General features: G+C 39.5%; 1 protein-coding gene across 1 annotated transcript; it reads right to left on the bottom strand.

Annotated features, from left to right (window-relative positions):
- Nucleotides 1–2,478: 2,478 nt before the first annotated feature.
- On the bottom strand, nt 2,479–16,569 carry PM20D2 (peptidase M20 domain containing 2). The gene is made up of 7 exons (XM_025983860.2): nt 15,970–16,569; nt 13,355–13,503; nt 9,253–9,395; nt 7,644–7,798; nt 5,344–5,479; nt 3,809–3,916; nt 2,479–3,583 (listed from the first exon to the last, which is right to left on the bottom strand). Exons 1-7 carry the CDS (start codon nt 16,423–16,425, stop codon nt 3,429–3,431), a joined length of 1,302 nt encoding a protein of 433 aa, XP_025839645.1. The 5' UTR covers nt 16,426–16,569; the 3' UTR covers nt 2,479–3,428.
- Between the last annotated feature and the right edge of the window lie 837 nt (nt 16,570–17,406).

The raw sequence follows: 17,406 nt of genomic DNA, 5'->3' as shown, positions 1-17,406 counted from the left end.
CCTTTTAGGTATAAAGAGCTAAATACAGCCCTTCCTTGTCTAAGAGTGACACTGGTCACCTGTAATTTAGTGCTTCCTTTATCTTCCAAATCTTTGGAGATTTACTCTACCCTGTGAGGATCAACCAACAATGGTAATTTAATCCCAGTATAAACATTTATGGAAATTCAACACCGTTACTTAGGAAACATGCCACTGAAGTATGAGAGTATATAAAAAGAGTTTAGTTCTAAAAGGAAAATTGATTGTTACAAAGGAAGTAGTCTCTTAAATTCAAATGGCATCATGAAGATCAGCGATAATTGATTCCTCTGGAATGAGATTTTTTATTCCAGCATTTATTGTATGTGTTTAATGATATTTTTTACTGTGATGTGGCTCAATTAACTCACTGGTTTATAAAAAATAAAAAGGGATTAAAAATATGAATTATATTAAATGCTATTAAGGTAAAAATAATGTAAAATATCAAAGTAAGATCCAGTACTAAAAAAACCATGTACCTCTACATAGACTCTAGAGCATCAGTTCTCAACCTCTTCTCTGACATGATAAATCCATGACATATTCCAATGAATATACTCATGTTCTGGCCACATTTTTCAAAAACTGGAAACCAAAAAAATATATTACAGAAACTGAACTGGGATGCAAATATTAGTGGCAGACCAATATTAGTTCCACACTCTGGGTTATGGCAGATAATGCTGGTGCAGATTACACTTGCACACCAGCCCCAACTCCACACCTTGTTCTATCACGCAAGAATGCTTAGCAGAGTGCTAAAGAATCTGTAACAATGGAATGCTAACCTGAAATTTTCTCTGAATTATTTTTTATTTTTATTTATTTATTTTTTTAATCTTTTATTTATTTATGATAGTCACACACACACAGAGAGAGGCAGAGACACAGGCAGAGGGAGAAGCAGGCTCCATACACCGGGAGCCCGATGTGGGATTTGATCCCAGGTCTCCAGGATCGCGCCCTGGGCCAAAGGCAGGCGCCAAACCACCACGCCACCCAGGGATCCCTGAATTATTTTTTAAAAGTAAATCAATCACAAACAAAACACAAAGGCTTTGTATGAAGAACAACGAACTCGTGACACTTCACAAAAAAACCAGAATATTAGTATGTTGGGTTACCTGTAAACAATCACTCTTCTAGAACATTATTGAGGCTTTAGAAAATAAATGTTCCTTAGAGTATAGGACTTACATAAGGAATTTAAAACCTATAGTTGAGAAATTTAATTAACCTGATAACGAGGAAACTAATTCCATTTCTATAAATCAGTGATCTTGGACATATCCAATTCTCAGCCTGAAGCTTCTGCTGATCCCTCTCCCATTTGCAAAATATATACCAACCATGATTCTTTGAGATTACAAATAATCAGACAAAGCGTGTCACTAAAGATGGAGTTCTAAAAGCTGATGTGAGGAGTTGAAGACTGGCTTGCATAGAGGAGAGTCTTAAAGCATCAGGGGAGCTAGGTCTCAGTGAGGTAAATACAAATACTAAAAGAAACAAACTTCTGAAGGTGCCAGAACTCCAAATGAGGACAAACTGCTGATGCATTATAACAGTCAACACCAGGGCACTGCCATCTAATCCCTTTTCTGTGTTCTCGATACAGAGGCCCTATTTTACTGTAATATAGGACAGAGATGGGAAAAAAATTTTTTTTTAAATAAAGGGCCAGATAGTAAATATTTTAAGTTTTACTGGTCGCATGATCTGGTCTTGGTCTCTATTTTTTTCTACAAATAGAAATGTAAAGATTATTTTGTACCTGCTAGCCACATAAAATCAGGTGCTTGCCAAGTGAGGCCACAGCTTGTAGTTCCTTGATATAGAAGAAAAGCAATCCTCAGCTACTAACTCTCTACCCTTTTTTTCAACTTTAAATAATTTCTGATAGGACAGGAATTAGAGGTTCAAAGGACTATAAGGATAAGTGATCTAACTTTCCAAATGGGGAGCTCAAGGCCCAGGAGTCCCACATGACTCGCTAGTAACAGGCCAAACACTGGTCTCTCTTTCACCTTCTATTTTTGGAATACACTCAAATTTGAGGACTCCCTTTAAAATAAAGTATATTAAAGCTTTACTGTATTCACAGCTTAAAGTATTTGCTTTACCAGATATTTTTCACATTCTTTTATCAAGAAATTCACACTAAGAAAAAAAAAAAAATATATATATATATATATTTTTTTTTTTTTTTTTTTAAGAAAAGAAAATCTTAAAAATACTTTCAAAATAGTATGGAGATAGCGTGCGGCTTAAGGAGGCTTAGAATTCTGTCCCCTAAACTCGGTAAGCTGGACAGGCTGGCTTCTGAGTAGAAGCCTGAATAGGGCTGCTAGGTAGAGGTGACCAGTCTATGACATTAATATTCAAAGCAAATAGACATTACTCCTTTCTCATTAAGTCCCCCAGAAGACACTGGGATACCACACAAACACTTCACAGAAAGAGTCTAACCCTATCCGTCTATATTTTTTCCTATTACAGATATATGGAATTAGGAATTAATGCCACTTCTCAGAGTTAATTATATTAAAAAAATCTTTCATTTTCCTTCCAATGATAAAACTGAAGCTTATGCTTTGTACCTGAGTTTCTAGTTGTTTCCCACAGCGCTTCTGGTCAAAAACCTCTCTTTATTATCAATGAAAAGATTCTCTAAACCAAAACAGACATAATCAGATTTTTTTTCATAATCAGATTTTCCCTAAATTTAGTACATTAATTTTAAAACAATTTCATTGCCCTATACCAAAAAGGAAAAAAAATCTTTCATGGGTCAACTCCAAATATAAAGTCTGAAATTCCTTGAATCTTTTAAAATACACTTATACAACAACTGAATTTATAAAATATTATCACTGATAAGCCATGTAGCATCCAGACTGTTTGAAGAAATGCCATCACAGGGTTGCCTGGCTGGCTCAGTCAGTGGAGCACGTGACTTTTAATCTTGCAGGGTTGTGAGTTCAAGCCTCATATTGAGTATAGAGATTACTTAAAAATAAAATCTTTACCAAAAAAAAAAAAAAAAAAAAGCCATATCAGCTTCTAAAAGATCACAATTTCATCAAAGACTTGTGAAAATTTTCATTTTAAGTATCTAAATTAATATTTTTAGGTAAATTCTATGCCCAATGAGGGGCTCAAACTCATGACCCTGAGATCAAGAGTAACATGCTCTACTGACTGAGCCAGCCAAGTGCCCCTGAAAAATTTCATTTTAGATAATGAAGTCATGGGTTTTCTCCACATCATGGCCTCATTTTTCAGGTAAGAGGAATCTGACTCCTTTAAGACCAAAAATTAAGGATGTTCTCCTCCATCATTAAAAAAGATTAAAGAAAAAAATCATTACTTAATGATCCATAAGTGGCTCCTAGATCTTCCTTTTATTCTACCGTATTTAAAAACTCTTCTTCTTGAAGTTTCAATTTAAAGTCTTCTTTGATTCTCTCTAGCAACTCTGGTTTAAAAATAACATCCAATGCAGTCATTGCCAGAGCTTTGGCAGTACGTAAAGTGTAGAACTGAGCTTCTTGTGATCCTAAAAGGTAGAGAAAAATAAATGAATAAGCCTCCATATTTATTACAAATTACTATACTGGTTTGCAGGTTAGTACTCGATATTGAAACTGCCTCTTCAAATGCCCACACCTCAATATTTTCTGATCATGTCAGAAAATGAAATAACAATAGGCTAAACTAAATGAGCAGCTATTACCACAAAAAGAGAGCATATGCCAACACATTCAATTCTAAAAACACTTACCTGCAGCTTCAGTATATTGTTCTGTATGGTTCAAGGCATCAGATCCAATGTAAAAATATGGATGAATCCCAGGAACCACAAAAGTAACATTTCCAAAATCAGTAGATCCTTTGAAAGGTAAGAGAATCCATGAATTTCTAATTGCTAGTCCAATAAACACCAGACTGCTCTTATCCAATTTCTATAGGATCTGACATGATTTATCACTCCTTTCCTTCTAGAAATTCTCTATTCCTTTGGCTTCCATGACTTGACTCTCTCCTGTCTAGCTGTTTCCTCTAAATTGCTTCCATTGCCTGTCTCCTACGTGCTGGTAATCCCTAGGGTGTCATCTTTGGGCTTCTTCTTTGTGTACTCAGGCGATCTGAAAAACTCCTTTGTTTTCAATTACCTTTCAGATACTGACAACTTCTCTATCTGCAATCTAGACATCTTTGGGAGGTCCAGATTCAATAGGCTACTGAACAATTCCCCTTAAAAGTTCTATAAGCACTTCAAACTTAACATATTAATAATATATACCAACATACCATACCCCAACCTGTTTTCTCCTGAACTCCTTATCTCAATAAATGACATCAACACCCATTTTTATGGTCAAGTCCTTTTGAGTCCACTTCATCAACAGCTACTATTATATTTTAGGAGATATATTGCTAACATGCAAACATATTAGTGATGCTTTTAAAAAGAAAAAATCTAAAATAATCCCCAAACACTTGTAACTATTTAAATTCTAATCATTGCTTACTAAATTGCTAGTAAACAACCATAATAGTTATCCTCAGAAACTGGAATGCCCCTCTTGTAAGTACTTGCTAGCCTGCCTACTGATGACTGAGAATAAATTAAAATTTTATTTCTTAAGTAGCTCACTTAAAAATTCAAATTTTTGGGATCCCTGGGTGGCGCAGCGGTTTGGCGCCTGCCTTTGGCCCAGGGCGCGATCCTGGAGACCCGGGATCGAATCCCACGTCGGGCTCCCAGTGCATGGAGCCTGCTTCTCCCTCTGCCTGTGTCTCTGCCTCTCTCTCTCTCTGTGTGATTATCATAAATAAATAAAAATAATTTAAAAAAAAAATTCAAATTTTTTTAAAAGATTGTATTTATTTATTCATGAAAGACACAGAGAGAGAGGCAGAGATATACGCAGAGGGAGAGGCAGGCTCCCTTTGAGGAGTCTGATACAGGACTTGATCCCCAACAGCCCGGGACCACAACCTGAGCCAAAGACAGATCTCAACCCCTGAGCTACCCAGGTGCCCCAAAACTAAGCAAATTTAAATACTATTTAGAATACAAAGGAAAAAGTATATTGGCTATTTCTAAAAGCAAATCTGCTCATTTAACACTTTACATTCACTGAAGAGTTCATTAGTTTCTTTCCCCTAACCATTAAGTTTGTGAAATATATTGTTAAAAACAAGAGCTATACCTCCCTACCTCCAAAGCTGCTAAACAAAACCATTTAACTAAAGATGATATTTTCCTTCCTCAAATAGCACAATATAGTATATATGAAAGAATCTAGTTACCTGAAAAGCCATTCAACATTGCATCTTCTGAAATAAATTCTATTCCCAGTTTTTTTCCATTTTCAACATAAGCTTTCCATAGGCTCTTATTGGGAAGAACATTGTAACAATCGTGTGCTCCACCTTTAATTTCTACCTAATAAAAAATTATAAAACAAATTTTGAAATAAAAAACTCATTCACTCTCTAATTTTCAAACCAGCAAGAAGTTTAAGAGAGCACACTTTCCCTTTCGTTTTTTTTCACTTTCCCTTTCAGATACAAACTCTCTCAAATACTTTACCTTTAAAAATTATGTATTTTGTATAATGAGACTTCCCTAGGACCCTATGTCCTTTATGTTATATATACACCAAATCACACAATGTCATCTTGCTCTACTAATCAGTGATTCTCAACCTTAGTAACTTCAATAGGGTGTGGAAGGAGCCCAGGAATCTCCATTTTAGCCAGCACCTCCAAGTAATTCTGATGCAAGCAGTCCAAAAACCAGCCACTGAGGAACACTCCTCTAGGCTGTAGCCTCTAGAAGAAAAAAATTAAGCTTTGCTCATATCCAAAATACAAGCCGACACTGACACCACTGCCTGGTACCCTAAGAGAAAGAGAGAAGGTTTACAATGAAGAAGGATTGACTATGGTCCTCATTTGCTATTTATTTTTTAAAGTACTCTCTACACTCAATGTGGGGCTTGAACTCATAACCCTGAGATCAAGAGTTGCATGTTCTACCAACTGAGCCAGCCAGGTGCCCCCGATCCTCATTTATTAATCTCTGTATTTCAGTATATGAAGATTTACAAGTAGTTTACAGGTGGCCAGTTAAGAGGATTCACAGATTTTGTTTTGATTAAGTCCAAAAGTTCCTCAAACTAAAGGTAATATGATTAGTAAAAGCCAATTTTAAAATGGCAGAATTGACATTTCTTCTAGTCTTAGCAATACCTAAGTTAGAAATAATGACAACCTCATCATATAAGTCAGCCAAAATATAAAAAATTAAAGAGACTATTTAAAATATAGATTAAAATCTAATAACAATGAACCTTATCCTAAAGGAATATTATACCTTAGGATACTAGCTAATAATAGTTCATGTATTTATTCTATAAGTATTTATATTTAGAATTATAAATAAATAAGGGGTGAATGATTAATTTTTTACTCTCTGGGCACTTAACATAAACTGCCTGAGAATCACTGCTACTATGAGACACCATTACTATCAGAATAAATCAAACATCTCCAGTCTAACAAGAGTAGAAACAAATAAGGTAGTAATAAGGATGATGGCTAGACCCTAATTCTTAACAAATATCTCATTTCCCACAGGAATCCAAAGACAGATTATATGATCTCTTATTTTTCTTTTTTTCTTTTTTTGATCTCTATTTTTCAAGAGAAAATAGAGGCCTAAAGATATGAAATAAGACAGTAAAAATGTTTCCAAAGTTACAAAGTCAGTAGACTGAGAGGTAAGATCCAGATCTTGGCTCTCCAACTAGACTATAAACTCCTCCCAGGGCAAGATTTAGGTCATTCTGAAACATGTCATCTTATGTATGCCCTATATGATTGATACATAAATGTCACTGACTTTATGGTTCAAATGAACAAACTTGCTTCACTAATTTCTGCATCTATTTTAACTTTCCAGCAAGACATCAGTATTTATTATAACATTACTGCACAAATCTGTAACTCCACCAAAATTAGCTTTTGCTGATTTTGCCAGAAAGTACCTTTTTGGGTACTGTACAGAGCAATTCTGAAAACATAACTGCTAAGAAGGAAGGCTGTAACTTGCAAAAAAACAGGGATTCTAGTGCAGCACTATCAAGAGCTATTCCATTAACAGTGTAATAAGATGACTGTATGTGGGCACTGAGCAAAATAAATAAGAATTAAAGACTTTCATATCACCTATTCAGTCACTTGATTTTACATATTCAAATCATTGCCAAATGAAAAAGGGGCAAGGTAGGTTCTCATCGAACTTTAAAAAAAAAAAGATTTATTTACTTACTTTAGAGAGAGTGCAGTCATGCACCTGTGTAGTGTGGGGGGAGGGGCAGAAAGAATCTCAAGCGGACTCTGCGCTAAGTGTGGAGCCCAATGGGGCTCAATTTCACCACCCTGAAATCATGACCTGAGCTAAAATCAAGATGTCCAATGCTTGATCAAGACGTCCACCCAGGCACCCCAGGTTCTAATCTAATTTAACAATAATCTAATTTAATAACCCCAGCCCATATATATACCTCTAATTTTAACTTAGATTAACTCTTAAAAGGTCTTACTGTACAACCAGTAGCCAAAGCTGCAGCTCTGAAGCAGTCTTCTGCCTTTTTGGTCAAAACTGGAAGTTCTTTCATTGAGGGTGCACGGAAGTAATAGATTAATTCAGAATAAGAGGGAATGATATTGGGTTTTACACCACCACTTTTTATTATGCCTATAAAAAGAACCAAATTACTGAAATTGAGTTTGGAGACCATTTCTTTAAGTTAAAATACACCCATAAAGTTTTCAGCCAGTATGTACATGAAGAAAAACAACTTAAGTTTATTAGCTTCACAGATATGCCAAAGATTTTGGTGTGTTGTACAAAAGTTTCTATACATTAGGGTAATACTTTCTGGCTAATAGGAAAAAAAATTATCTATATGTACTTTATTCTAAGGAATTTATATAAAGTTAAATTATATTGCATGACTATAAACAAACTGTTAGAAACTTTTATAACTATCAAGCCTTCTGAAAGAGACTTTTATTTCAGTAGGTTTCATTACCATTGTGTTGTACATTTTGATAAACTTTTGACCAAAGGGATAAAAATGGTATAAGGTTATATAACTACCCTTGTACTACCAGAATCCTATGAATACTTTAAATGTCATTGGACTCTAGGAACATAATTTTTATGCCAGTAAGAAACCAAAGTAGGTCAAAGATCACTAAGCACTACTGCTGTCAAAACAAATGCATTTGTTTGGAACTACACTGAGAATGAAGATTTATCCATTCAAAGTAATAACTAAAATAGATGTAGAAATAAAATTTATATGACCTGCTCTCAAAATATAATTTCTACATATTTCTCTTTAAAAAAACTAAGAAAACTGGTAAAAAGTACAATTACAAATTAATTTCAGCCTATAACAAAATCAGAAAGAACAGATATTAAAGTATAACAATATCTCAAATCATAAGAAAATAAATTTAAAAATAAATTTGTACCTTCAAGATAGTACTTTATTACCTTAGTTACCTTAAGGTGATATGCATAATTTAAAAAGATGTTACTCAGGATTAATGGCACTAGAAAAAATAAAACCAGTAACCGTAACTTTTTAAAAATTGAGCAAATGATTTATTACCATTAAACAACAGTGAGGATAACTGGAAAAATCAAGATTCAACTTTCAAATACCTACAGAAAGCATGTATGTCCTTACATAAAATCATTATCTCTAATACTCAAAATGACCATTCCCCATTTATACATAAATACTCTTAACTGCCTCTTTCCCAATAAATATAAACCTCCTAGTGTTCTCTCACATGAATTTCTGAAAACGTTTAAAAATTTTTGGAATATTCTTATGAAGTACATAAAATGTCTCCAATTTTTTTTTTTAATTTTTATTTATTTATGATAGTCACACAGAGAGAGAGAGAGAGAGAGGCAGAGACACAGGCAGAGGGAGAAGCAGGCTCCATGCACCGGGAGCCCGATGTGGGACTCGATCCCGGGTCTCCAGGATCGCGCCCTGGGCCAAAGGCAGGCGCCAAACCGCTGCGCCACCCAGGGATCCCTGTCTCCAATTTTTAAAACTCAAATACTAATTACATTGCACTGAAACACATTAAGCACCATCTATTACACAAAATACTTGACATTCATACCATGAACTCTCCAGGTTGGTTTCATTTGCTGTCTCAAGACAGACAGATTGTTGTAGGCAAGAACAGCAGCATCTAATGCATTTACTCCTTCCCAGGGATATGCAGCAGCATGACATGCTTTGCCATAGTATTTCACAGTCACACTAGGAAACAAAACATCATTAGGAATTACTCTTTTCAAAATCACTAAAGAAAATCCAGGTACTGTCATTAGAATTACCCAACAAGTATTTAGAATTAATTCAGACTGCCAGAATTTTTATTTGCAAATCATTTGTAGAAATAAGTTACCTGAGTGATAGCTAACTATTATATAATATAGTGACTGACACAAAGATCTCATTCCAAAGAAAGAACTTAGCTCAACCGACTTCCTGTATAAATTAAATTTGTATGCAATTCAAGTCAAACAAACATGCAATTCTGTATTAGGTGCTAGAATTACAAAAAAGATGGCTCCTGTCTCCTTCTATACTCCACTGTGATAACTCTGTATCAAAGATCTGCATAACTCAGATAATTCCGTCTTAAGGTTAACCGAAGATGAAGGAAAACAGAAATAAGTGACAATTTGGTTTATTTATTTATTTATTTTTTTAAAGATTTTATTTATTCATGATAGACATAGAGAGAGAGAGAGAGGCAGAGACACAGGCAGAGGGAGAAGCAGGCTCCATGCCAGGAGCCCGAAGTGAGACTCAATCCCGGGACTCCAGGATTGCACCCTGGGCCAAAGGCAGGTGCTAAGCCGCTGAGCCACCCAGGGATCTCCCAATTTGTTTTTTTTTTTAAAGATTTATTTATTTATTCATGAGAGAGGGGGGTGGGCAGAGACATAGGCAGAGGGAGAAGCAGGTTCCCTGCAAGGAGTCTGATGTGGGACTGGATCCTAGGACCCAGGGATCACACCCTGAGCTAAAGGCAGTCACTCAACTACTGAGCCACCCACGTGTCGCCCCCCCCCCCGCCCCCGCCACCGTTTTTCTTTTAAGATTTTTAACTTAGAAAGAGCTGACAATTTGAAATGAGTTACGACAATCTCTGAATAGATTATACTCACAATATTATAAGATACTGTAGCATTATCAGTTGTTCTTGACCAGTATTTTATTAGTGTTCCAAAATACCTGTATCACTACTATCTTAAAATTTTATCAATTACTGTTATTCCACTTTCGAATCGTTCTCATACCAATCTTAACTACTCCAATAATAAAAAAAAAGGTTTAAAGGAAGGATTGCATAAGAAATAGTCGTTTATAACATGACTTGCTCAGACACTTTTTAAGCCTAACAGTATCCATATTTAAATTATTAAAAAGTTACTGTACGGGATCCCTGGGTGGCGCAGCGGTTTGGCGCCTGCCTTTGGCCCAGGGCGCGATCCTGGAGACCCGAGATCAAATCCCACATCGGGCTCCTGGTGCATGGAGCCTGCTTTTCCCTCTGCCTATGTCTCTGCCTCTCTCTCTCTGTGACTGTCGTAAATGAATAAAAAAATAAAATAAATTTCCTCTTTAAAAAAAATAAAAATAAAAAAAATAAAAATTACTGTAGATTTACTTTTTTAATGGACTAGATTCAAGAGTCCTTGGTATGCTCATATTTCTTGACGAATTCAAAACAATTTGTTAGCAAAGACAAATAAAAGCATCCATATATATTATTAAGACTTTAGGGGATCCCTGGGTGGCTCAGCGGTTCCACGCCTGCCTTTGGCCCAGGGCGCGATCCTGGAGTCCCAGGATGGAGTCCCACATTGGGCTCCCAGCATGAAGCCTGCTTCTTCCTCTGCCTGTGTCTCTGCCTCTCTCTCTCTATCGGTGTCTATCATAAATAAATAAATCTTAAAAAAAAAAAAAAAAGACTTTATTGGATACTTGCTACTTCCTTGACATATATTTTATCACATTATATTGAAATTGAAATTTTAACAAAACTGATGATAAATAGAAAATGGAAAAGGATGGCCTTTATGAAAATGGCTCTAGTACCATTTCTCCCAGGGATCAAATCCATGTACAATTAAGACAATAAACTATAGGAAAAGAAATGTTCATGATTATTTTATACCCACATTAATATTTTAGCATATTTTAAAACAGATTTTAAAAAATATATTTTATACAAACTGATATGGAGTAATTTTTAAGACATATTCTTTCATTTTCTGGCAAGAAGAGCCAGACCAACAATATATTTAGCAGAATATTTAAAGGGGAAAATCCTCCTTTAAAATTCAATTTTGGGGGCACGTGGGTGGCTCATCAGGTTAAGCATCTGCCTTTGGCTCAGGTCAAAATCTCAGGGTCCTCCCTTGGGGCAACCTACCTCCCCGCCCCATCTTGCCCCAGCTCAACAGGGAGTCTGCTTGTCTCTCTGTTCCCCCCCGCCTCTTACTCATGCTCTCCTTCAAATAAATAAAATCTTTAAACAAATAAAATTCAATTTATATGTGTACCTATTTATGTTTATAAATATACTCAAAAAGTCCTGGGAGGATATATGTCTCTTCAGGAGGGAGAGGATGTGGGAAAGGTGGGGTGACTTTTTTTAAAATTTCATTTTAGTTCTTGGTTCTCTTTTCTGTCTTAAAAGATGGCCAGTGAAAAATCTAGGAAGCCAGACACTAAAAAAAGGCTTGAGGTCAACTGGGTTGATCGGGATCAAGGCCAAGAAGCCTAACTCATTAGTCCTAGAAGGCTAATGGGCTGGGAAGCCTGCCTACAGCTGCAAGTCCCTTCTAGCCAGAGGCACTGGCAGAGATTTCTAACCTCCAAGGTTCTCCAGAGATGTTCTAATATATACTACCCCTGAAATCAAGGTTAAAAAGTTCTTCTTACTGACACAGCACCAACTCCTAATGATAAGAAGGAAGATACCAGAACAGTTAATCATCTGAAAACAAGGCCTCATGAGATGCTTAAATGTAAAATAACAGTATAATCTAGAAGCTCCGCTGGAATGGTTCTGCTATTAATTCCTAGCTACCGCAGAGGAGAGTATGTGGTTTTCTTCCAGCAGCTGAGCAGTGGCTCCTTTACACTGGCCCACTAACCTCTTGACCACTGACTACTAGGATAGAAAGTTCTGGTGTACAGAATTCAAACCACTTCAAAGATCCATGCTCCTAAGTACCAAAAAAATTAAAGGTCAGCACCAGGGACCCCTGGGTGGCGCAGCGGTTTAGCGCCTGCCTTTGGCCCAGGGCGCGATCCTGGAGACCCGGGATCAAATCCCACGTCGGGCTCCCAGTGCATGGAGCCTGCTTCTCCCTCTGCCTGTGTCTCTGCCTCTCTCTCTCTCTCTCTTTCTCTCTCTCTCTGTGACTATCATAAATAAATTTAAAAAAAATTAAAAAAAAAAAAAAAAAAAAAGGTCAGCACCAGACAAATCAGAAAAGTATACACTGGCAAATTCCACTAAAATCCAGAGCTAGTTTCTCTATTCTCTCTCAAAAATATAATTCACCCTCTGTGCAAAGAACTCAAATGACAATAAACTAGAAAAGTGTATTTTCTTCCCAAGTCTAATAAAGCTGCCTCTTACAAATCTATTCAGTTGCAAAGACAATCCCATATTAAAGGATAGGTATTTTCAAGAAAATAGATTGCTCTCAGTTTAAAATAGAATATGTGTTGGGGTGTCTGGGTGGCTCGGTCTGTTAAGCATCTGACTCTTGGTTTTGGCTCAGGGCATGATCTTGTGGTTGTGGGATCGATCAAGCCTCAAGTTGGATTTTGCATTCTGTGCATGCACAGTCTACTTTGGATTCTTCCTTCCTCTGCCCCTCCCCACTCATGCTCTTTCTAATAAATAAATAATTTTTAAAAATTGAATATGTATCAACATATTCTGTTTGCTACTCTTATGCTTTTTAGGCACTACCTTAATAGTCCAATGATGAACACCATATTAAATCTCAATTTAGAAGAGGCTTACCAAATGTTATTCAAAGGGAATCAAGTAAGGTATTACATCATCATTTTTCAATTCACTTTTTAAATGTGTAAATATGGGAGTTTGACTCTTCAGTTAGGACATGCAAATATTTTAATAGTCTGTTTTCCACAAAGGGGCTTATTTCAACTTGACTACTTACTCATGTTCCGCCACATCGGGTAGATAAGCAGCATCCTCTTGGGATGGGTGAGCCATAAAAACAACATCAAGATTTTTAAAAGCCCCTGCTTCAATTAAATCAATTTTGCCACCACCATCTTCTTCGGCAGGGGTTCCCAGGACAATTACCTAGAAGGAAATACCTGTATCAGAGCAAAACAACCACAAAAAATCCTCGGAGGAAAATAGCAAACAGGTTCCCTTGCACATGTATTCACAACCTACATTAAAGTCCTTAAACTATGGAGTGAGGTTTTATTCTCTGACAAATAATGCAGTGGGCATAAATCTAAGGTGCTAAATTAACCACAAATCTTAACTTATATTATTATACCAATTTAGTGCAAAGTGTGCACTAAAGCTACAGCAGGAAACTCTTCCAAATTTTATAACTCAATTTTATAAAACTAATGGCAACGATGAAAAAAAGATAAATACTATATATACTGAGTTCCTCAAAATTCTCTAGGGACCTATTTCTTTCTTTCTTTTTTCTTTTTTTAGGGACCTATTTCTTAAAGCTTCTTCTTGACTTAGTCAAGAATGTATGTAGTAATGTATATAATTATTCATAAACACTTTACTAGTAAAGAACTTTCCAGTTACTTACTGGTTATCCTCACAACAACCCTGTGAGGTAGGCGAGCGATGTGTGTCATCATTTCAGGGATGGTAGTTTGAGGCCAGGAGTGAAGTGTTTGGCCCCATGACACAGAGCAAGTCTCCAGGTAGAGCAGGGATTAGTTGCTCTGATCCTCAGGCCTGAACTCTGATTCCTTACTGAGCTACCTCATTAAAAGATCTTAACTCATTAAATTTTGTTGAAGAGCATTAAATAAACCTTAAAACCACATTTAAAAACAGCCAACTATGACACAAACTTACTAATTCGATTCCACCAGTTCAACCAGGCAGATTTATTGGTCACCAAACACCTAATTAAACAAGAGAACTTTACAGAACATTTTACTTTGATATTTAAGCTTAACTTCTTCAAACAATTTTTAAAAGCAAAGAAAAATTATCTAGAAGCAACTAAAATACTTTCGAGATCACGTATAGGACTACAATGAAACAAGCTGGAAAAAGTCTTGTCTTGTTTAGGGAATCAACATAAACTCCATTTCCAGAGAGGACAAATAACCTTGCTACAAAACAGTGCATTACTGTACATTTCCCAAAGTTGAGCCTTCTCTGGAAGTTACAAAACTCTCAAACTCTTAAATTAACCTGCTTTTTACTGAACCCTGGGCTTTTTAAATATGATGACTTCACAAGTTACATCTTGCTGACTTCTCTGAATCTTTCATAAACCTGATTAAAGTTAAATCTCTCCAGTGTTTCAAGTCTTTTTTTTTAAGATTTTATTTATTTATTCATAGAGATGCAGAGAGAGAGAGAGAGAGAGAGAGGGGCAGAGACACAGGCATAGGGAGAAGCAGGCTCCATGCAGAGAGCCCGACGTGGGACTCGATCCCGGGACTCCAGGATCATGCCCTGGGCTGCAGGCGGCGCTAAACCGCTGCGCCACCGGGGCTGCCCCTCTCCAGTGTTTCATGCAATGGCAAAGGACACTCCCCCCCCCCCCCAACAAAACAAAAACCTACCCAGAAGCATTAAAGAGAAGGGCAGCTAAAGAGAATAAGCCACAAAAGATGAAACTGTTAAGATAAAAGAGAAAAGTTACTGACATTTGAAAAAAAAGGGGGGGGGGGGGCTACAGAACATGAAAATAAAACCTCGCTCTTGCCCTTAAGCCAAATGGTGATGATTGTATCTTAGCTCACAGAATGAGGACAGACCATCTGAAAAAAAACAGTGACCCAAAAACCATATGCCCTGCAACAAACATAAACGGCATTACTCCACTTGAAGAAGACATTTCTTAAAACCATGAAATATTAAAATTTAAGGATGAACTCACTTATGTAGCAAATATTCATTCCCTTCCCTACTTTTCTTGCGGGCGCTTTGGTTGTTCTAATGAATAATGAGTATTTCCCGTCCAAAGTACCAATGATTCGAGTCACAACAGCTCCTCTGACTGCCACACACAAAAGATGTTCTGCAGCCTGAGAGGGGGGCCTGGGGTTTCCCTACCAGGAGACTTTCTTCCAGAGATTGCACAACCCTGTCGGCGAATTGCGGCAGCCTGTTACCAAAAATAAATCACAACGAAAACCAGGCTCGGTTCTAAGTTCTTCCCCTTGGGAGAGTCTACTCAATCGCTGACAACTACCTAAGAGAAACCCAAAACCTGTCAAACGTCGCCGTGCGGGCAGCTCCTGAGCTGCAGACTCGTACCCAGGAGCCCCTCGTCCGCGCCCAGGCCGGGCCGGGACCCCGAGGGGGCGGCTGCGCTCGGGAAGCGCAGGATCCCGCGGTCCCCGGTCCCCTCCTCCGCGCCCAGGCCGGGCCGGGACCCCGAGGGGGCGGCTGCGCTCGGGAAGCGCAGGATCCCGTGGTCCCCGGTCCCCTCCTCCGCGCCCAGGCCGGGCCGGGACCCCGAGGGGGCGGCTGCGCTCGGGAAGCGCAGGATCCCGCGGTCCCCGGCCCGCGCAGGCGGTGCAGGTCCCGAGCCAGGGCCCCACTCACCTTCACAGGCGGAGGCGGCCCGGGGCGGCCCTCCAGGGCCCCCTTCACGCCCAGCGCGGCCGCCGCCCCGACCTCGGCGATCAGGTTGTGGCCGCAGGCGTGCCCGAGGCCCGGCAGCGCGTCGTACTCGCAGAGGAAGCCCAGCTGCAGCGGGCGCGGCGTGGCGCGGCCCCCCGGCGGCTCCCACTCGGCGCGGAAGGCGGTGGCCAGCTGGTAGTGCGGCTGCACGGTCCACGAGGCGGCCGGAGGCTCGCGCTCGAAGAAGCGGGTCAGCACGTCGTGGGCCCGGTGCTCCTCGTAGGCCAGCTCGGGCTCGCTCCAGATCGCGCGGCTCAGCGCCCCCAGGCGCTCGGCCGCCTCGTCAATGCGCTCGGCGGCGCGCAGCTTCAGCAGCTCCAGCTCCGAGACGCCGGCGCAGGCGCCCCCGTCCACCGGCCGCTCCTCCCCGGGTCTCATCGCGACCACAGCCGGTGACCTGCCGGCGCCCCGCTCGACTGCCCGTCCGCTGGCTCCCTCCTAGCTGCCCGCCTAGCGCTTCAGCGCACGCTGCGGTGTCGGTGGAATCCGGGAGCGGTGCGCAGGTCGTCTCCGCTACTCCCGGGAGCTCCGCCCCCCGAGCCCGAGGCCCCGCCTCCGCCGCTCCCGGGAGCTCCGCCCCCCGAGCCCGAGGCCCCGCCTCCGCCGCTCCCGGGAGCTCCGCCCCCCGAGCCCGAGGCCCCGCCTCCGCCGCTCCCGGGAGCACCGCCCCCCGAGCCCGAGGCCCCGCCTCCAGCGCCTCGCCCGAAACCTGTCTGACCCTCCCTCAACCCGCGAGTGCTCCGCCCGGGGGAGCAGGTGGGGAGCTGGTAACTGCTCCCAGCCGGGAGCGCTGGGAAGTCGCGGTGTCGAGGGACACCTCTCTCTTCCATCTCCTTGGCTGTGCTTACAACTGAATTATGCTTTAGAGTCATTATTACTTTTCTGCTGTGGCTTATTTCCCACGGCAGCAGAATGAAGACGGTTTTATTGGCTCATTGCCATCAGACACAGACCAAGTGGAACATGGTCCTTGAAAAAGGCCACTTTCCTTTCTAGAACTGTGATAAAAAAATTATACAAGATTTTTAGTTCATAAAACCAGATGCCAAAATAAATGCTATACAAAGAACACTGGTCTATAGACTATTCTCACGTGTTCAATACCGCCCTTTCTTCTCTGGAGGTTGCTGTATTATCTAAAAGCTGCTGTATTATCTAAAAACTACTCTATATAGTTTTCTTGTAAGAATGATGCTAGTGTCTAGAACAGCACCTGGAATATAGTAAGGACTGGATATGTATGAGCTACTATAGTCTATTGGAGTAGAGTAGAACTAAGAACTTAAAATGAGAGTTTTTTTAAAGCCCAAACTAAAGAGTTAATAAAAAGATTTATGGTTGTAAATATTCATGCCATTT

This window comes from Vulpes vulpes, chromosome 1 (assembly GCF_048418805.1).
Source record: "Vulpes vulpes isolate BD-2025 chromosome 1, VulVul3, whole genome shotgun sequence".
NCBI classification, from domain to species: domain Eukaryota; kingdom Metazoa; phylum Chordata; class Mammalia; order Carnivora; family Canidae; genus Vulpes; species Vulpes vulpes.
The sequence above is the reverse complement of the archived record's forward strand: the minus strand, read 5'-3'. Positions and strand labels throughout refer to the sequence as shown.

What these genes read in the sequence shown, in the direction of transcription:
- PM20D2 (XM_025983860.2), bottom strand. Translation starts at nt 16,425, where the DNA reads ATGAGACCCGGGGAGGAGCGGCCGGTGGACGGGGGCGCCTGCGCCGGC. An exon ending in GGCCGCCTCCGCCTGTGAAG is followed by an intron (nt 13,504 to 15,969) that starts GTGAGTGGGGCC and finishes ATTTCCTTCTAG; the next exon opens with GTAATTGTCCTGGGAACCCC. An exon ending in AATGTTGAATGGCTTTTCAG is followed by an intron (nt 3,917 to 5,343) that starts GTAACTAGATTC and finishes TACCTTTCAAAG; the next exon opens with GATCTACTGATTTTGGAAAT.